At 47.3% G+C, this 21,055-nt stretch overlaps 2 protein-coding genes and 1 long non-coding RNA gene across 3 annotated transcripts in view; 1 reads left to right on the top strand and 2 right to left on the bottom strand.

Moving 5' to 3' along the window:
- The window catches only part of LOC123571637 (uncharacterized), a 155,617-nt gene extending 138,074 nt beyond the window's left edge, over positions 1–17,543 (bottom strand). The window contains exon 1 of the long non-coding RNA XR_012434059.1: positions 17,200–17,543. This is a non-coding gene — a long non-coding RNA (uncharacterized lncRNA). The remainder of the gene's footprint in view (positions 1–17,199) is intronic.
- Positions 7,963–8,727, bottom strand: LOC141406889 (histone H3.3A-like). The gene has a single exon (XM_074038607.1). The coding sequence runs from the start codon at positions 8,717–8,719 to the stop codon at positions 8,309–8,311; it is 411 nt and encodes a 136-aa protein (XP_073894708.1). The 5' UTR covers positions 8,720–8,727; the 3' UTR covers positions 7,963–8,308.
- On the top strand, positions 17,196–21,055 carry LOC102117143 (patr class I histocompatibility antigen, B-1 alpha chain). Its single transcript, XM_065543037.2, is given in 10 exon segments — positions 17,196–17,553; positions 17,555–17,738; positions 17,740–17,806; positions 17,937–18,206; positions 18,450–18,725; positions 19,321–19,596; positions 19,699–19,815; positions 20,259–20,291; positions 20,420–20,467; positions 20,636–21,055. Coding segments are annotated over 10 exon segments (1,317 nt in total). The 5' UTR covers positions 17,196–17,512; the 3' UTR covers positions 20,641–21,055.

Here is a 21,055-nt window from a genome sequence, read left to right as displayed (position 1 = left end):
ACCCCCTTCTGCCCTTCCACCAGGGCCTGGTCCAGCTCCACCTGCTGCTCCAGCAACTCCACAGCTTGGTCTAGATCAGCTGTGTGGGGGGTTCAAGGCCCTGGTGAGAGGCAGTGGTGAAAGGAGCATCAGCCAGGGCAGGGGGCTGAGACCCTCAAAACCTGTGTTGCAGGGTCAGCTCTAAGGGAGGAATTCTACCTCCCTTTTCCTTTTTCTAGCCCATTAGATTAAGGCCCCTGTACTGAGAAGCCCAGTGAGCTCCTTGCCTTGGGCATAGGACTCTGGGGGAGCAAATAGAGTTTCCTGGCTCAGGGAGTGCAACTGGATTCCTTGAACAAGGATATGGGGTCACTGGGAAGAGAGGACCAGCTGTACCTCCCCACTAAGAAATAATTAACTGTTAGATGAGGGGGAATTCCTGTTCAGTGACTCTGTAGTCTGTGCTGCTCTGGAGGGGGTGGGGAGAGGGAGCCTTGAGGTCTGGGCTGAGGTGGGGGTGGGAAGGAGCTGAGAGCTGAGAGCTATAACTAGGCAAGGAGCTGCAGGGGTGAGGTTGGTGCAGGGTGGGATTTAGAGGATACTCCCCGGACTCCTGTGCTGATCCCCTTCACATCCTCCACCCCCACCCTTGGTGTCCGTCAACATGTGAGGGTGACCTCATCTTCCCACTGCCCCTGGAGCTGTTCTGCTCTTCCATGCTTGCCTTGGGGTTTTCAGAGCAGCAACTCTGTGAGTCCTAGAGTGCTAGGGACCAGGAGGGCAGGAGGAGGTGAAGACAATAGCAGTAAGAGAGCCTTGAAGAGGGAATACCATGGTGTGTGAGGCAGGGAGCAGTCTGAGTTGCCCAGAATACAGTCGGAGACCGCTCTCTCCAGGCCTTGGCTTTACTTCAGTGCCTGGCCCTGCATAGGCCCCACGCCTGTCCTGCTCTGCTGCCTCCACCTCCTTCTCAGCCTGGTCTCAGACACAACCCAGACCAACTCCTGTTTCTGATGTGAAAAATGTTCCTGTCAGTTTAGGTAGAACTTGCTTCAGAGCACTGGTACCCAGCCTTCCACAGGTCTTGTGTCTGTTTTTCTCGGCACTGTGTTTCTTCTCATTTATTCTTCTGAATTGGCAAGGCAGGAATTACATCACTGGTTTGCAGATGAGGAAACGGACTCAGATGGGTTCATTCAGCACTCACTCACTGGGCAAGTGTCTGTCAGGGCCAACTGTGGGCCAGATGTGCCCAGGGCTCTATAGCTAGCTGGTGGAAGGGCCTGGAGGGTTCATATTCAGGTTCACAGATTGAAAACTCATATTGGCCTTACTTAAGCACTGGTTCCTGCTTTACAATCCATGCCACAAACTTTATTGTCTTAAGAAGTTGCCACAGCGCCCCGTTGTTGTCAGTCAGCAGTCATCAACATTGAGGCAAGACCCTCGTCCAGCAAAAATATTAGTATTAGCTGAAGCCTCTGATGACTGTTTGCATTTTTTAGCAGTAGTATAATGATAAATTAAGGTATGTACATATCTATTTTATACATAATGTTATTGTACACTTAATAGTCTACAATAGAATATAAATATAATTTTTATATGTACTGCAAAACCAAAACAATTGTGACTTGTTTTGTTGGCATTGTCTGAAACCAAATCTGCAATAACTCTGAGGTGTGTCTGTAATTTCCCTTTCCTTTTTCTTGCTGGCCCAGAATGACCTTGTTTCTTGTCCCTGTCTAGCCCTGCATGCTATAAGGGTTTGCTTTCTCTGGTAGGTCTGGACACTTTGTATCCCTTGCAATCTAGGCTCTTGGCTTATGACACTGGTACTAGCCTCAACCTCTGTTGGACTAGTGAGCCTCCCTCCACACCTCCTGAACTAGAACCGAAGCTCTGTGCACACACCATTCATGTGAGTCTGTATAGAGATGTCGGCTTCCTGCAGGGTGTTCTGAAAGGGTGTTCTGTTGTGACTGGAGGGCATAGCCACAGGTCTCTGGGCAGAGGTGGCTCAGAAAAGAGTGGATGACCCCAGTTTTGGTCATCTGGGAACAGGAAGATCCTGAGACAAAAACCCATGCCTTAAAAGACAACACTGCCCCAAAGCTGGCAGTGGCTAGCCAGCTTGCTATCTGGGACATCACTCTGCAGTGGGGGGGAAGATGGCCGCTGCCATGGTGTAGGGGTCCAGGAACCAGGCAGGGAGGCCTTCCTATGGGTCAGCACTTCTCACAGTTGGGAGCTGAATCACCTTTAGATGAGGCCTAAGACCTCACGTTCGTCACTAGCTGACTTATTCCCACTCAGTGGAAAAAGAACTCAGAACCTTCGCAAAATTTTAGGAGAGAGAAACTTTCCCACTTGTCTCATAGTGCTAGGGTTATGCATGACTCATGCGTGAACTGCAATGTGTACACAGCTTCCAGTCTTAATTATTAGAATATAAGAGGCCCAAACTACTGTTGTTATAGATATGTAAAACTACACAGTACAAAATTAAACAATCCACAACCAATTAACAGTGGAGATAAATTAACCCCGTTTGTAAATTTAAAACAAGATCGACAGTCATTTAGAAAAAAAAAAAAAAAAAATGAGACTTTTGCAAGACAGTCTGTATGATATGCTAATAACAAAGCTTCATGAAAATGACATTTCAACCATCTTAGTTTTGGCTTTAGGTTATAGACTCCAAAATGGACTAACCCCAAATAATTTACAGTAGGGAGCCCTAAGCCAGAAAGAAAGGTGTCAGGGCAGACCTGGGACCTGGAGCGAGCACACCCTCCCTCAGGGTCACGAATGAATCCTCTAAGACCCCTCCTCCCTCAGACACTCCATCCATCACCAGAAGGTCCACACAGCACTAAGACCCAACCACCTCACCATCCTCACCTCCATGGACAGAGCCCAGGTGAGAGCCACCCCTGCTCCTCCTCCCTCTTCAACCACAGCCTCAGCACCATCGTCTGCCTTGAGTCCACCCGGACTGAGCTCCTCATGCCCTTTCCCTGTTTGTGTCAGTCACAGTGGGTCCCCCACATTCCCTACACTTGCATCCCCACAAGGCTCCGCACACTCCTATTCTCTCCCCACACCATGTCCCCTACGTAACTCCAGAAATCTTCCCACTGCACCACTTGGAATCCACAGTCCACGATCAGCAAAACCTCCTCATTCTTCTCAGGATGTTCCCTCACCTCGAAGCTCTAGCAGGAACCTGGGCCTTCCTGAGGACATGACCCCCTCTGAAGTTCCTCCATATGGGGGAGTTTCCCAGGAACTTGTACCCCTGGCTTCAGAGATGAGGTGGGGTCCTTGCTCCTCACTGTGGTTCTCAGACCTTTCTGCCTCCCTCCTCCCTAAAACCCCTAAGCTGTCATCAGACTAGGCCCCACTTCCCTCACTGTAGCCATTCTCTGCGGGCCCCAGGCCGTTCCTTTCAATCCTGACTCTTGTAGCTCCTGGATCACCATCACCATCTTCAGCAGGGCTGTCTCCTTGATTCTTTGTGACCTTGACATATGCAGATGTGGCAGGCTGAGTAATAGTCCCCAAAGAGGTCCAGTCTTAGCCCTTGGAACTTGTGAACAGCTTGCATTACATGGCAAAAGGGACATTACTCATGTAATGAAGATAAAGGACTTTAAAATAGGGAGATTATCCTGGACTCTCTGTGTGGCCCAATCAAATCACATGAGCCATTAAAAGTAGAGAATCTGCTCTGGATGGAGTCAGATGCTGCAGAGGAGGAAGGCAGAGGAGACACAGCAAAGGGGAGATCAGAGTTTCCAAGCAGGAGGATTAGATGTGCTTTAGGCACCATACGTGAGTGGCAGAGAGAAGTCTCTAGGAGCTAAGGGTGGTTCCCAACAAGAAAGTGGGAAGCTCTGTTCTCTCTGCAAGGAGGTGAATGCAGACAAGAACTGAATGAGCTTGGATGTGGATTCTTCCCCAGAATCTCCAGGAAGGAACACAGACTTGTCCATACTATGATCTTAGCCCCATGAGACTGTGTGGACTTACAGCCCACAGGACTGTGGCATGATAATTAGGTGCTGTTTAAAGCCGCTTGGTTTGTGGTAATTTTTATGGCAGCAATAGACACCTATACAGCAGAGAAGGTGTCCATGCTCCACGGCCTCTCAGGTCCTGGAACCCCTTTCCTTCATAACCATGTCCTCTCTCTGCCTAATCTCATGCTCTTCTTATCCCCTAGGCTTCCTCATGGCAAAGAAGCCCAGCCCTTCCACACTCTCAATTTCACACTTCCCACTCTCTGACCATCTTTCCACTCATCCCTTTCAGGGTAGTCACAGGCTCTGAGGACACTGATACTATTATCTTATTATATGCTGTGATGCAATATCAGTGAAACACTCATTGCTTATGTGCCTGCTTTCCAGGCGTGGAGTCCATTCTGTAGTACATCAATTCCAACAATCCTTCCACCCCCTTGGGATTCCTAGTCCAGTGATCCTGCCATATCCTCCCTCTCCCTCAGTGCTTGGATTCACCTTCTCACCCATTTTGGATTCTGTAGTAAATAATTTCCATACTTCCCTTGCCTCTCTCTTGCATTGTCACACTTGCTTGGCAAAACTACATAGCTGGTGGATTCCACCACTGCCTACACTGCACCTGCCCCCTGAGCTGCAGGAGAGCAGCACACAGCACACTGACTGTTCTCTGTACCTTCACGACCCAAACCTCATGGGGAGCCCCCACCACGGCCAGCAATCACCCTCTCCCTGCATGGCTCACTCTCAGCCCCCTCCGGGCCTGGGTGACTCTTACACGCCTTCTCTCTGTGCTCACATATCCAAACCTTCTTCTCCATTCTTACTTCAGCTAATGACCTTGCTTCCTACTTCACTGACAAAACTGAACACATTAGAAGACAACTTCCCAGATTCCACCACTGTTTACTCATGCATTTGCAGCTGCACCACATGGCAGGCATTTTTCTACATGGGGATTGCTGTGTGTTAACCATCCTGCTCCCAAACACAGAAGGTACCTCTGTGGGTGCCCTGAACATCATCTCTTCTCATCTACTTAAAGGTGTTAGTTCATCAATTAATATCTTTTTTCCCTCCATCATCATCCCTTTTCCTCTTACTCTAGTGGATCATTGTGGCAGTCATGAGGATGCACATCCCAGGCCCTCAGGTAGAGGAAGAATAATTGATGATGCTCCAGCTGTTGCAGCCTGAAATCTATTGTCATGTTTGCTCTGAGACCACACCTGCCTTGGCTTTTTCCTGATTGAGGAAGGCAGGAATATTTCTATTCTGAAGGCTGACTGAGGCTCCAGGGCTCCCTGCCACCTTTACCGAATTTCCCTTAGCCTGCACAGGGTCTAGGATGTTTCCAGCTGACCTTCCTGCCCTCTCTCCTTCACTGGGGCTCAGAGTTGCAGTGTGGTCTGATGGCTTTCCCAGTGATTTCTGTCTCTCTCCTGAATTTCTCTCACAAGCATTTCCCTTAATAAGTCCTTGCATGTTTAATACTGTATTGGGGTCTGCTCCTGAGGAGACCATAGCTAACACAGGGTATCAAGGGTGATACCACAAAGAGGTATCAAGGGTGAAAATGGGCAAAAATTGGAATTTGAAATAAGCTTTCCCACTGCCTGGCAGGCCAAGAGGATGCCATCTGGGTTAGTGGGGGACACAGACAGTCCGTGGCACAAGGTGCAGCTGAGCTGCTGTGGGTGTCACCAGTGCTAACCTGAGACGATGTCCTGGTTAAAAGAAGCTGTGGCAGGTGGGGTGCTAGAATGCCCTGCACATAATGATGGAATTGGGGAGAAACCCACAAAGACAGTGGATTTGGCTGGTTACTTCCCAGCTGTGTTGATGCCCTATAAAAGGATAATGAGAATCTGCAGATTGTTCACAGCTGTCACTGGCTACGTGTGAGAGCCTCTGCAGTGCCTCATGGAGAAGCCTTTATCTCCTGCAGCGAAAGGATAGATACCACGGAATAGCAGCTGAAGACAACATTATGAGAGCCACAGTGCTCCAGAGATGTCTGACACTCAGCCAGTGCAGGCCCGTTATAGGAAAGTCAGGGCCATGGTGGGGAAACCTGAGATTCCGCATTTTGGAACAAGATCATCCGATGGGTGCCGCCCGGATCCTCTGGGCATACAGAGGAGGCTCACCCTTCTCTAGCAATGGTTCCCACTTCCTATGCTGGAAGATGCTGCAGAAGCCTCATCCCTGTGATGCGTTGGGAATCTCACTCAGGAGCTTTGCAGGAACCAGCCGGCGTGTCCCAATAGGAGCACGGGGAGCACTTCTGGGACTGAAATTTGAGGGTGTGTGATGAAGGGGTCAGAATGTCAGGCTGGATTAATGTAAATCCATTGGCTTGGAGGCACTATCTCAGGGCATGGGTTTATCAGACACCCCAGAATTTCGATAAGTGGGGGTAAACCCACTGCTGGAGTGAATTTAGATAAAATGATTCCCAAATCTCAACAAGGTAGACATATCTTAGTTGCCCTAGAACAAGTAGAGGATGGAATAACGAGGCTGAGTGAATTGGGCATGGTGAAGCCCCACCAAGACCATGCTCCACAAGAGGATCCAGAATGCACACCTTCCACCAGAGCCTCAGGAACATGATGGCAAGAGGGAGCTGCATCACTAAGAAGTGTCGGGGTGTTGTCCTCTGCAAGCTGGATGTGACGGTAGTAAAGATGGTCCCAGTGTTGCATTTATTTATATCCCTGGGGAGGGTGTGGTCCTGAAGAGACAAAGACCAAGTGGTGGCAGTGACCTGCAAAAGCCAGACAGCACCATTACTATGTCAGCCTCAGAGGGGCAGCCAAGAGGACTCAAGCTGCAGGGAATGTGGGGAAGGTTAATAGAGTTTGGTGTCCCAGGGTTAGGACAGGCAACTAACAAGGGCACTGGTTGATATTTATGATAATAAAGCAAGAATTGACGAAGAGGGTAAAGGTTTTTGACCCAATACAGTCATGATCCCATCCTCAATGCCTAGACCTCAGCCAAGATTCAGATTCAGATCCCAGTGACAGATGTGGAGTCCATATCCCTAGGAGGAAGACCCTGTAACCTCGTGAAAGTATATGCCGGGACAATTCCCTCAGTCCTCCAGCAAAGGAACCTATAGTCATTTACTCAGGAGACTGTACACTGGAGAAAGGAAACAGGCAGAACTGGGGGGATTATTGACACTGCTTGTGAGGGGACACTGATGCCCAGATGCCCACAGCACCATCATGTTTCCCATCACAGTGGGGCTTACGGAGGTAAGGGAGTAAACCTGGACACATTATGGCCCACAATGGGACCACTGGATTCACAGACCCAGCCCTGGTTATCTTCCAATTCCCTGAGTGCATAATTGACACTGATGCACTGCTAAGTGGAGCCACCCCCACACTGGGTCCCTAGTCTGTGGAGTGAGGGCTCTCATTGTGCTGAAAGACAAAGGGAAACCTCTGACACTGCCCCCATCCTGGCCAAATCAGAAATCATAGTGTGTCCCAGGTTGGGTCTTGTGGAAGACGCGGAAAGAACTGAAGGGGGGTTGCACCAACATTAGAGAGCTGAAGGATGCAGGGTGGTGTTGGGGCTATTGTCTCTATGTAATCCAGTAACCTGTACCTGAGGAAGCCTGATGAGGCCTAAAGAATGAACTAGATTGCTCCAGGTATGACCAAGTAGGAGTTATCATTGCAGCTTTTATTTTATTTTATTTTTTTTGAATGTAAAACATTTAATTTAAAAATGTTGACACTACAATATATAAAATAGCTATTATAAATGCACATAGTGTATTCTATAGCTGCCAGGTTTACTTTTTTTTTTTTTTTTTTTAAAGGAAACTGTAAGTTACACTGTGGTTAAGACTTGTATCTTCACCCTTGAAAAAGCCCACATTCTATCACAGTGATGTATGGTCAGACTTCACAGCCCAAATTGTTAAACACTTGGATCAAGTCATAACCAGTTTTATTGCAAAAGGACCCTGTACACATTTATCAATTCTAGTACCTTAATAGCTACCCAACAAGTCATTAACATACAGAAACATGCATCATGAGAAGCAAGAAATATCATCCATCCCTTCTGCATATTAGCAACTTGTCACTCCTGAGCAACAGTGCTCACATCACTGAGGTCTGTGAACAGTCACTTTTCGCATTCATCCTGAGTGAAAGATGGAATGACTTAAGTACAAATGCAACATATTATAAACAATTTCTTACAAAAAAAAGTCACAAATTAAACCAAAGTATTTTATAGAATTTACTACAAAACGCCATAAAAACTGCCTTCACTTAAGCTCTCTCTCCCCGTATCCGGCGAGCCAACTGGATGTCTTTGGGCATGATGGTGACTCTCTTAGTGTGGAGGGCACACAGATTAGTATCTTCGAACAGACCCACCAGGTACACTTCGCTAGCCTCCTGCAGCACACCAGTGGCCGCGCTCTGAAACCTCAGGTCGGTTTTGAAATCCTGAGCGATCTCCCTCACCAACCTCTGGAAGGGCAGCTTCCGGAGGAGCAGCTCGGTCGACTTCTGATAACGATGAATCTCTCTAAGCGCCACGGTCCCGGGCCTGTAGCGATGAGGCTTCTTCACCCCGCCAGTAGAGGGAGCGCTTTTCCTGGCGGCTTTTGTGGCCAGCTGTTTGCGGGGCGCTTTCCCACCGGTGGATTTACGAGCAGTCTGCTTGGTTCGGGCCATTTTCTTTCGCCCAGCGCCGAAGTTTCAGGCCACTTCTCTGACCACCGTGCCGCTTCCGCTGCCCAAAGAACAGCCGCAATCGCCGAGTTAAGAACCGACACAACCCCAACGAACGACCAAACCGCTCTGCCATTGCAGCTTTTATGTTGTCTGGATATCACTGGTAGAGCAGGTGCCCGCCACCATGCCTGGCTAATTTTTTTGTATTTTTAGTAGAGACAGGAGTTTCACCATGTTAGTTAGGATGGACTCGATCTCCTGACCTCGTGAACCGCCCATCTTGGCCTCCCAAAGTGCTGGGATTACAGGCGTGAGCCACAGCACCCGGCCATGGAGCACTATTTTTTAAGTGACTAGCTAGCCACTAAGTAATAAGTTGACTACAATTAGCTACTTCCATCCTGGAAGGGCCAGAGGTTCATCTTCACAGGGATAGGCTCCTATTCCATGGGTGTTTTCCTGTCCTGCTCTAAGACACTCAGCCAGCACCACTCTCTGGGTGCTGTTGACATTCTTGGTCTGCAGGCCAGACGGTGCTCCTAGCCCATTATCTGCCTGAAGGAGCCACTTGGCATGGAAAGTTTTACAGTTTCCACAGCTGTGGGTTCCACTAATCCTATCACCATCTGCACCACCCAGGGGCTGCCAGCCACAAGGAATGCTGCACAGGTCTTCTACAGGCACAGCTCAGTGCCAGCCTGGAGGAAGCACTCTGAGGGGTGGGTGCCATCGTTCAAGACATGGTGCATTGTTTGAATCAGAGACGTCTCCATGGTGCTGTGTTCTCAATTGGAAGAACATGTGGGTCCAGAAATCAAAAGGCGGAAGCAGGTTTGGCTCCATGTCCAATCCCTTAGATTCACCTAATGGGGTATTTTGCATGTTTTATCTTTGAACAGGGTACGAGGTCCTGCTTTCCAAGGAGGGTACCCTTAAAAGGAGACAAAAGACAGCCCACTGAACTACTCATGACGGTTGTCACCAGAGAAGTTTGGACAGTGTGTGCCCAGAGACCACCTGGTGAAAAGAGGATTCTCCTCCTCTCCAGGCCCAGGTAATAGATCCTCATCCCCAAGAGAAGGCATGGCTACTTTCACACAATGAGGGCAGAAGTGTGTGTGGAAACCAGAGATCCGCCTGGGGGCCTTCTGGTTCCCCTTGCCTCATTTTAAGTGTGAGCAGAATCATCCAGCAATTCAGCCTGAGACGACTTGATTTCAAAGGGCGCAGACCCATCTGGGCAGAAGGTTTGAGTCACACTCCTGGGTAATCTCCCAAGGCCCTGCTCTTGTGGCTCTGACACCCTCAGTAGCATTGGTGCTGAGGCTCTGCTTCCCATGGGCTGTTCCCAACCAGTGACGGGTTATATCAGTGACACTAAGGCAGGACATTCCTGGGAGACAGGGGAGTCCTCTGATGACCAACTGTACCTCGAGGACTCCTCTATGGCCTTGCTTAACTCTCCTTAGATTGCCTGTGGTCTAGGACATGTCCAGTAAACCTTCTCTCCTTCTGTCCATCACAGGGGGGCGTCACACTCGCATCTTGGTCTGTTGCCTTTCTCAGGGTAACCTGTCTCCCTCGCTATACCTTCTGACAGGTGTGTCCCCTATAAAATGCTGTAACTTTAATCTCATGATGGAACTTGCTTTTTGGAGTATCTGGACTACAAAATCATTTTCATCTGCACACCAGTGTCCTCTTACTTATTCTAATTTGTAAAATCCTTTTGTTTATTCAACTTATTCTACCTGCATTGGCTCCATTTTGCTGGTATTTGTATTATGCTTTTGAGTTTGTCAATGTTCATGGCTTTAAGTCACTAAATTTGGGGGTAGTTTGTTACACAGCAATGGATAACTCATGAAGCCCTCTTATATGTCCATTATTCTATAGAAGTTAACTACACCTGTTTTATTTTCTCCCTTTTCGATAATATTAGCCATACATAGGATTTCTAGTTTCTCAACACCTATTCTTTTCATTTCTTTTCTCCTTTGTTCCTTCCCTTTCTCCTTCCTTCTGTCCCTCCCTTCCTCTTTTTCTTCTGTATCTCCATTCAACCTCTCACCCTCCCTCCTTCTCACTCCCCTTTCCTTCCTTTTCCTCTTCCTTCTTTTCTTCTTTCACTTTTCCTTCCATTCCTCCTTCTTTCCCTCCGTTCCTCCATTTTTTCCTTTTTCTTATGAAATTTTCCTAAATATAAAATAACCCTGTGTGATTGTGCTATAAGTAAGCATTTTCTGAATCTATATGCCAAAAGTGTAATGCCACGGTATATAAGAAACAAGTAAACAACAGGAAGTTATTCACAGAGTCTGAATGAAAATGCCTGCTGTAATTCTACTGCCAAGACAGTGACTTTTAACTCAATTCCTTCATTGCAGTGTTTTCAGAACACATCATCAAGTATTACACATTATTGTAAAAGTTTAAGTAGCCACAATCACTTTGGAAATCATATTATCATTATCTAGTATGATTAAAGTCCATACAACGTATCATCCAACCAACCCATTCCTATTCATCCACTCTGGGGGGCTTTCTTACCCATGTGCACAGGAGACAGGCACATTAATGTATATGGCAAATAGTGGAATCAGCCACATATACATCAATAGGAAAGTAGTGAAATTGTGGTACAACCATAAAATGTAAACCTTCAGCAGTAAAAATGAATGAAGACAGTCTCCCACACCACAAATAACTCCTATATGTAATGTGCATCATGGGAGAATAAATGCAGTAGGAATTTGCTGTATAGGAGGCTTAAAAAGCAGCAAAACTAACTGATATTTGCTTTGGGCTTATATATATATGTATGTATGTGTGTGTGTGTGTCTGTGTGTATACACTTACTGCACAAATCTTTAAGGAAATACAAAATAAGAAAAATCACAGGTTCAGGATGGAGTCTCCTTCTGGCAGAAGCGAATGGGCAGCAGCTCAGGGGAGCTTTACAGGTTCTGTGTTTTACACCAGTGCTGGGCACCCTGGTAGTTGCTTGATTGTAATTCCTAAACAGAGTTTTCCAAATTAAAATATACCTGTTTTTTTAATAGAAATGAAAGAGAAAAGAATTTCAAAGTTCACTACAAGGATTCTTAACAAGAACTACTTACATTCGAAGAAAACCACAGAGATCTGTAAGGAGCCACATGACAGACAGGACCAGGATGCCAAGAAAATGACCTTGGCTACAAATAAGCCATTTGATCCTTGGCTCACTGGCATCTCTCTAGATTTTCAATTATACAATGTTTAATTTGCTGTGCAAGGTAATTCAGTGTTGCAAAGGATTTGATGTTACAATTTACCACACATAAAACTGAATTAAACTTTTACAGAATTGGAAATGCACATCATTGATCAAAACAAATGAAACAAACAGAGTAGGAAGGAATATCCAGTAATGGAATAGTAAATACGAATGGAAAACAGAATAGGACTGCTAAAAAGAAAAAAAAAAATCAGAAGCACATAATAGAGTGCTATATAGAATCATAGTGGTGTTCAAATCACTTCTATCACATCTCATTGGCTAAAACAACAGAAGATGTTAAGTTTATTATAGAATGTCCACCGAATAGCCAGTTTTTGGAAAAATAAAACAACTTGTTTCTCAATTCGAGCTAACCATTTCGGGCTACGGCATCAAACCAAAGTTATTGGCATCGTGTTAAGCTAGATGTGCTGAATAAAGTATGAGATTCATGTTTTTGTAAATGGAAAGCAATTTGATTAGGCAATTTTTTTCTAAGTGAATGCAACTTTATTAGAGAAGTAAAGAAACAAAAGAACAGCTACTCCACAGAGGTTTTTTTTTTTTTTTTTTTTTAGTTTTTTTTTTTTTTTAAGTGTAGGCAAATGTTTAGTGAAGATGATATTTCAATAAGAAAATTGGTGCTTGGGGCATATTTCCACTAAGTTTGAGACATCTTAGACAAAACAAAGACTTATTTTCAGGTATTAGTTTTAATGGATTGAAGTCTTGGAACTATTTTATCCAATTACTCTATGTTCTCGACTGTCTTAACTCATTGAAGAGAACACTGTTATTTAATAACAATGGTATTGGCAGGAAAAACTCACAGATACTGTTGTATCTCCCTACTGTGTCTCCAACTGTGTTTCCCTCAGCACCCAAAGCTCTGTGATGTCTCAAACTTTTAATCATGAATTTAAAAAGAGAAGCTTATCATGGAATTAGAAAAATCTATTTTAAAATTCATATGGATCCAAAAAGAGCTTGGATAGCCAGGAGAATCCTAAGCAAAAAAAAAAAAAAAAAAAAGCTGGAGGCATCAGGCTACCCCACTTAGAACTATATGACAAGGCTACAAAAACAGGCACATAAACCAATGGGACAGAATAGAGAACTCAGAAAAGAGACCGCACATCTACAACTATTTGATCTTCAACAAACCTGACAAAAACAAGCAATGGGGAAATGACTGCCTATTTAATAAATGATGCTGGGAGAACTGGCTAGCCAAATGCTGAAAATGGAAACTGGACCCCCTCCTTACATTTTACACAAAAGTTAACTCAAGATGGATTAAAGACGTAAATGTAAAACCCACAACTAGAAAAACCCTGGAAGAAAATCTAGGCAATACCATTCCGGACATAGGGATGGGCAAAGATTTTATGATGAAATCGCCAAAAGCATCTGCCACAAAAGTAAAAATTGACATATGGGATCTAATTAAACAAAAGAGCTTCTGCACAGCAAAAGAAACTATCATCAGAGCAAACAGACATCATACAGAATGGGAGAAAATTTGTGCAATCTATTCATCTGACAAGGGTGTAATATTCAGAATCTACAAAGAACTTAAGCAAATTTACATGAAAAAAACAACTTCATTAAAAAGTGGACAAAGGACCTGAACAGACACTTCTCAAAAGAAGGCATACATGTGGCCAACAAAAATATGAAAAAAAGGTCAACATCACTGATAATTACAGAAATGTAAATCAAAACCACAAATGAGATACCATCTCAAGCCAGTCAGAATGGCAATTATTAAAAAGTCAAGAAACAACAGACACTGGCGAGGTTGCGGAGAAACAGGAATGCTTTTACACTGTTGGAGGAAAAGTAAAGCGGTTAATCCATTGTGGAAGACAGTGTGGCAATTTCTCAAAGATTTAGAACCAGACATACCATTTGACCCAGCAATCCCAATACAGGGTATATACCCAAAGGAATATAAATCATTCTATTATAAAGATATATGCCTGCTTACACTCATTGCAGCACTATTCACAATGTCAAAGACATGGAATCAACCCAAATGCCCATCAATGATGGACTGGATAAAGAAAATATGGTACATATACACCATGGAATATTATGCAGCCATAAAAAGGAATGAAATCAAGTCCTTTTCAGGGATATGGATGAAGCTGGAAGCCATTACCCTCAGCAAACTAACACAGGAACAGAAAACCAAACACCACATGTTCTCATTTATAACTGGGAACTGAGCAATGAGAACACATGGACACAGCAAGAGGAACAACACACACTGCCGCCTGTTGGGAGAGGGCAGTGGATGGGAGGATCATTAGCAAAAATAGCTAATGCATGCCAGGGTTAATACCTAGGTGATGAGTTGATAGGTGCAGCAAACCACCATGGCACATGTTGACCTATGAAAGAAACTTGCACATCCTGCACATGTACCCTGGAACTTAAAATAAAATAAAATTAAAAGACAAGTTTAAAGAGTTGATGAAAAATAATTAGATAAAAGAAGCCTTTGATTTTGAAAAACCAGAAACAATAGTTTTAATTTTGCTTTTAACATATATTCAAATCCTTTGACACTGTTCCCCTCCAGAGGTGCAGCTTAATTCCCTCTCTTGAGTGCGGCTTGGACTTAATGAGGCACTTCTGATATGGCCCAGTTCTCTGTTCCCACCCAAATCTCATCTTGAATTGTCATTCGAATTGTAATCCCTACCTACTGGGGGAGGGACCTCATGGGAGGTGATTGGATCATGGGGACAGTTACCCCATGCTGTTCTCATGATACTGAGGGAATTCTCATGAGATGTGATGGTTCTATAAGGGGCATTTCCCTACTTCATTCTGCATTTCTCTCTCCTACCACCATGTGAAGAAGGATGTGTTTGCTTCCACTTCTGCTATGACTCTGAGTTTCCTGGGGCAGGCTCCTCAGCAAATCAGAGCTGTGAGTCAGTTAAACCTCTTTCCTTTATAAATTATCCAGTCTCAGGTATTTCTTTATAGCAGTGTGAGAATGGACTAATACAACTTCTAAACTTACAGAATAATGCTGACATAACAGTTTGTGACTTTGGGTATAGAACATAAAACTCACTGTAGCTTCCACCTTCTCTCTCTCTGTCTCTGGGATCATGAGCTCTGGGGGAATCCAGCTGCTGTGCCATAAGCAGCCCTGCAGGAAGGTCCATGTGACTGAGAACTGAGGCCTTCTGGGACTAGATAACAAGGAACTAGGCCTTTTCCAACAGCCATGTGACTGATCCATCTTTCTTGTGAATCCTCAACCCCAGTGAAGCCCTCAGATGATGCAGCCCTTGACTGACAACTGGACTGCAATCTTGTGAGAGATCCTGAGCCAGAAGCACTCAGGGAAACTTCTCCTGGATTCTTAACCATTGGAAACTGTGGGAGATGATGAATATTTGTTTTTTAGAGCTAAGTGTTACATAATTCGTTATGCAATCGTAAATAATACATTTTCACAAGAGAGGATGTATTATTACATGTTAAATTGCATTTGCTCTAAATGTATCATCATCATCATTATTTTTGAGACAAGGTCTCACTTTGTAAGCCAGGCTGGAGTGTGGTGGCATGATCACTATGCACTGCAGTGTCGACCTCCTGGGGTCAAGGGACCCTCTGATCTCAGCCTCCTGAGTAGCTGGGACTACAGGCATGAACCACCATGCCTGACTAATTTTCTAATTTTTTTGTAGAGATGGGGGTTTTGCCCAGGCTGATCTTGAACTTCTGGAGCCAACAAATCTGCCTTTCTCTGCCTTCCACAGTGCTAGGATAGTAGGTGTGAGCCACCACATATGGCCTAAAGTAATTATAAGACATGAAACACGTGACTTAGTTTTAAAAGGTAAGGAGAATTTCCCTGGCCGAAGACGATGTCGTTTAATATCGTTCGCAATGATCACTTTACCTGAACTTCAATTTCCAACTGTGTCCCAATTAAACACAAAAGGAAGATCCAAACCTTGCTAGGCTGATTCTATGATGGCCCCAACAGCCAGCTCCTGGTCATTCACCTTCCCCCAGTGATTCAACCAACTCTAATGATAAATGGGTGTTGTTTCGCTAGGGGTGGTAGTACACGAATGAATTGATGAATTGATATGCACACTAGTTACATAAAATAAAATCTTTCTGAACTTTTTCAGTGTTTTACACTTTATAATTATCTGAGATGCAATTTAATACACTCATATTTCATTCATTAAGTCAACAAAAATTAATTTAGTGCCCATGATGAACCAGGTATGCCTTCATATGCTCACCTGCCTGACACTCCAGAAGTTTCACAAGACCGAGGTGGAGACACCAGAGTGTTTTAAGTGGAGAAATGACACACTCTGACTGACAGGAGCAGGACCACTGTGAAGACAACAGTCACGTAGCAGGTCATGGGACAGTGCTAGTGTCACAATTCATGAGTGATAGTGTGGTGGGGACTAAGGGGAGAGGAAGGTCTGAAGGATGAGAGGGACTGAGGAAAGGGCTGGAGCAGCAGGCGGTGAGGAAAAGGAGCAGAGGAAAGAAATCGAAAGTAGCAGCATTCTTAGGTTTCAATACATTGTTTTATGGATTTTAATATATCCATCTACAGAGCCTAGCAGGGTGTCCTTGGCAGTTGGCCTTTACTACCTTATGTGGGTCTGCCTAAAAACTAGTTGTTTTTATGTTAATCGGGTTTTAAAAGTATTAAGTGTTCCAATAAAATATACAGAACACGTAGAAGAGGATACTTCCTGAAAACAGGCAGTGCATGAGCACTGGTGAGGGGCATTGTGACTGCATTGAACAGTTACAACTGTGAGGTGAATAGTCTGTACTGGCTCGTGGTTGCAACATATAGTAACACAGCGTGCTACTTTGTATTGAGGAAATATCCTGGACTCTCACAGAAACTCAGAGCTATGGAATGATGGTGCATTTAAAATATGACAAGCGGGAGTCACAGATACATTGTTTGCGAAAGTGAAATTTAGGAGCTTTGTGAGTCCTGTTGTAACGCTTTTGGACACATTTATAAATGAAGGGACCAAAGTCACATTTTTTACCGATTAGATTCCTGATCATTCGAGGGTTACCAAGATTCTACTACCCAATGTATTTAATAAACAAACAGCAAACTGGTCTCTATTCTGTCTCATGCACTCAGGCGCAACTTTTTCAGATTAAAAAAAAAAAAAAAAAAAAGTCTCTATACCTTCATTCCCAGAGCAAGCTCACTCTCTGGCACCAAGCTCCGTGGGGTGAGTTTTTTTCTAGAAGATTCCAGGGGGACAGGTAAGGAGTGGGAGGCAGGGAGTCCAGTTCAGGGAGCGAGATTCCGGGATGAAAAGTGAAGGGAGAGTGACGGGGCCCGTGCCCAGGGGTTCTCCCTGGTTTCTCAGACAGCTCCTGGGCCAAGACTCAGGGAGACATTGAGACAGAGCGCTTGGCACAGGAGGAGCGGGGTCAGGGCGAAGTCCCAGGGCCCCAGGTGTGGCTCTCAGGGTCTCAGGCCCCAAAGGCGGTGTATGGATTGGGGAGTCCCAGCGTTGGGGATTCCCCATCCCTGCAGTTTCTCTTCTTCTCACAACCTGCGTCGTGTCCTTCTTCCTGGATACTCACGACGCGGACCCCGTTCTCACTCCCATTGGGTGTCGGGTTTCTAGAGACGCCAATCAGCGTCGCCGCGGTCCCGGTTCTAAAGTCCCCACTCACCCACCAGGACTCAGAGTCTCCGCAGACGCCGAGGATGGCGGTCATGGCGCTGCGAACCCTCCTCCTGGTGCTCTCAGGGGCCCTGGCCCTGACCCAGACCTGGGCCGGTGAGTGCGGGGTCGGGAGGGAAATGGCCTCTGCGGGGAGCAGCGAGGGGCCCGCCCGGCCGGGGCGCAGGACCCGGGGAGCCGCGCGGGGAGGAGGGTCGGGCGGGTCTCAGCCTCTCCTCGCCCCCAGGCTCGCACTCCTTGAGGTATTTCTACACCTCCGAGTCCCGGCCCCGCCGCGGGGAGCCCCGCTTCATCTCCGTGGGCTACGTGGACGACACGCAGTTCGTGCGGTTCGACAGCGACGCCGAGAGTCCGAGAGAGGAGCCGCGGGCGCCGTGGGTGGAGCAGGAGGGGCCGGAGTATTGGGACCAGAACACACGGATCTACAAGGCCGAGACACAGAAGTACCGAGAGAACCTGCGGACCGCGCTCCGCTACTACAACCAGAGCGAGGCCGGTGAGTGACCCCGGCCCGGGGCGCAGGTCACGACCCCTCCCCACCCCCCACGGACGGTCCGCGTCGCCCCGAGTCTCCGGGACCCAGATCCGCCCCGAGGCCGCGGGACCCCGAGACCCTTGACCCGGGAGAGCCCCAGGCGCCTTTGCCCGGTTTCCTTTTCAGTTGAGGCCAAAATCCCCGGGGGTTGGTCGGGGCGGGGCGGGGCTCCGGGGACTGTACTGACCGCGGGGGCGGGGCCAGGGTCTCACACCTTCCAGAGGATGTACGGCTGCGACCTGGGACCCGACGGGCGCCTCCTCCGCGGGTATAGCCAGTACGCCTACGACGGCAGGGATTACATCGCCCTGAACGGGGACCTGCGTTCCTGGACGGCAGCGGACATGGCGGCTCAGAACACCCAGCGGAAGTGGGAGGCGGCGGGTGTGGCGGAGCGGTTCAGAACCTACGTGGAGGGCCTGTGTGTGGAGTCGCTCCGCAGATACCTGGAGAACGGGAAGGAGACGCTGCAGCGCGCGGGTACCGGGGACCACGGGGCGCCTCCCTGATCTCCTGTGGATCTCCCGGGTTGGCCTCCCACAAGGAGGGGAGACAAATGGACCAACACTAGAATATCGCCTTCCCTCTGGTCCTGAGGGAGAGGAATCCTCCTGGGTTTCCAGATCCTGTACCAGAGAGTGACTCTGAGGGTCCGCCCTGCTCTCTGACACAATTAAGGATAAAATCTCTGAGGGAATGAAGGGAAGACGATCCCTCGAATACTGATCAGGGGTTCCCTTTGACACCGGCAGCAGCCTTGGGCCCCGTGACTTTTCCTCTCAGGTCCTGTTCTCTGCTTCACACTCAATATGTGTGGGGGTCTGAGTCCAGCTCCTCTGAGTCCCTCAGCCTCCACTCAGGTCAGGACCAGAAGTCACTGTTCCCTCCTCGGGGAATAGAATTTTCCACGGAATAGGAGATTCTCCCAGGTGCCTGTGTCCAGGATAGTGTCTGGGTTCTGTGCTCCCTTCCCCACCCGAGGTGTCCTGTCCATTCTCAAGATGGCCACATGCGTGCTGGTGGAGTGTCCCATGACAGATGCAAAATGCCTGCATTTTCTGACTCTTCCCATCAGACCCCCCCAAGACACATGTGACCCATCACCCCGTCTCTGACCATGAGGCCACCCTGAGATGCTGGGCCCTGGGCTTCTACCCTGCGGAGATCACACTGACATGGCAGCGGGATGGGGAGGACCAAACTCAGGACACGGAGCTCGTGGAGACCAGGCCTGCAGGAGATGGAACCTTCCAGAAGTGGGCGGCTGTGGTGGTGCCTTCTGGAAAGGAGCAGAGATACACCTGTCATGTGCAGCATGAGGGTCTGCCCAAGCCCCTCACCTTGAGATGGGGTAAAGAGGGAGATGGGGGTGTCATGTCTCTTAGGGAGAGCCGGAGCCTTTCTGGAGACCTTTAGCAGGGTCAGGACCCCTCACCTTCCCCTCTTTTCCCAGAGCCGTCTTCCCAGTCCACCATCCCCATGGTGGGCATCATTGCTGGCCTGGTTCTCCTTGGAGCTGTGGTCACTGGAGCTGTGGTCGCTGCTGTGATGTGGAGGAGGAAGAGCTCAGGTAAGGAAGGGGGGTGAGGAGTGGAGTCTGAGATTTCTTGTCTTACTGAGGGTTTCGAGCCCCAGGTAGAAGTGTACCCTGCCTGGTTACTGGGAAGCACCATCCACACTCATGGGCCAACCCAGCCTGGGCCCTGTGTGCCAGCACCTACTCTTTGGTAAAGCACCTGTTACAATGAAGGACAGATTTATCACCTTGATTATGGTGATGGGACCTGATCCCAGCAGTCACAAGTCACAAGGGAAGGTCCCTGCTGAGCACAGACCTCAGGAGGGCAGTTGGTCCAGGATCCACACCTGCTTTCTTCATGTTTCCTGATCCCGCCCTGGGTCTGCAGTCACACATTTCTGGAAACTTCTCTGGGGTCCAAGACTAGGAGATTCCTCTAGGACCTTAGGCACTGGTTCCTTTCTGATATCTCAAAGGACATTTTCTTCCCACAGATAGAAAAGGAGGGAGCTACTCTCAGGCTGCAAGTAAGTATGAAGAGATCCTTGGGGTGTTGTGGTTGGGGGCCCATGGGGGAGCTCACCCAGCCCACAGTTCCTCCTTTAGTCACATCTCCAGAGGGATCTGACCAGGTCCTGTTTTTGTTCTACTCCAGGCAGTGACAGTGCCCAGGGCTCTGATGTGTCTCTCACGGCTTGTAAAGGTGAGACCCTGGGGGGCCTGATGTGTGGGGGGTGTTGGGGGGAACAGTGGACGCAGCTGTGCTGTGGGGTTTCTTTGACTTGGATGTATTGAGCATGTGATGGGCTGTTTAAAGTGTCACTCCTCACTGTGACGGATGTGAATTTTTTCATGAATATGTTTTCTATAGTGTGAGACAGCTGCCTTGTGTGGGACTGCGAGGCAAGATTTGTTCACGCCTTCTCTTTGTGACTTGAAGAACCCTGACTTTCTTTCTGCAAAGGCACCTGAATGTGTCTGTGTTCCTGTAGGCATAATGTGAGGAGGTGGGGAGAACACCCCACCCCTGCGTCCACCATGACCCTCTTCGCCACGCTGACCTGTGTTCCTTCCCCATTTATCTTTCCTGTTCCAGGGAGGTGGGGCTGGGATGTCTCTATCTCTGTCTCAACTTCATGGTGCACTGAGCTGTATCTTCTTCCTTCCCTATTACAATTAGAACCTGAGTATAAATTTACTTTTTCAAATTATTATCATGAGAGGTTGATGAGTTAATTAAATGAGAAGATTCCTGAAATTTGAGAGACAAAATAAATGGAAGACCTGAGAA

Source organism: Macaca fascicularis, chromosome 4, assembly GCF_037993035.2.
Source record: "Macaca fascicularis isolate 582-1 chromosome 4, T2T-MFA8v1.1".
NCBI classification, from domain to species: Eukaryota; Metazoa; Chordata; class Mammalia; order Primates; family Cercopithecidae; genus Macaca; species Macaca fascicularis.
Note: the sequence above shows the minus strand (reverse complement) of the source record. Positions and strands in the feature narration are given on the sequence as shown.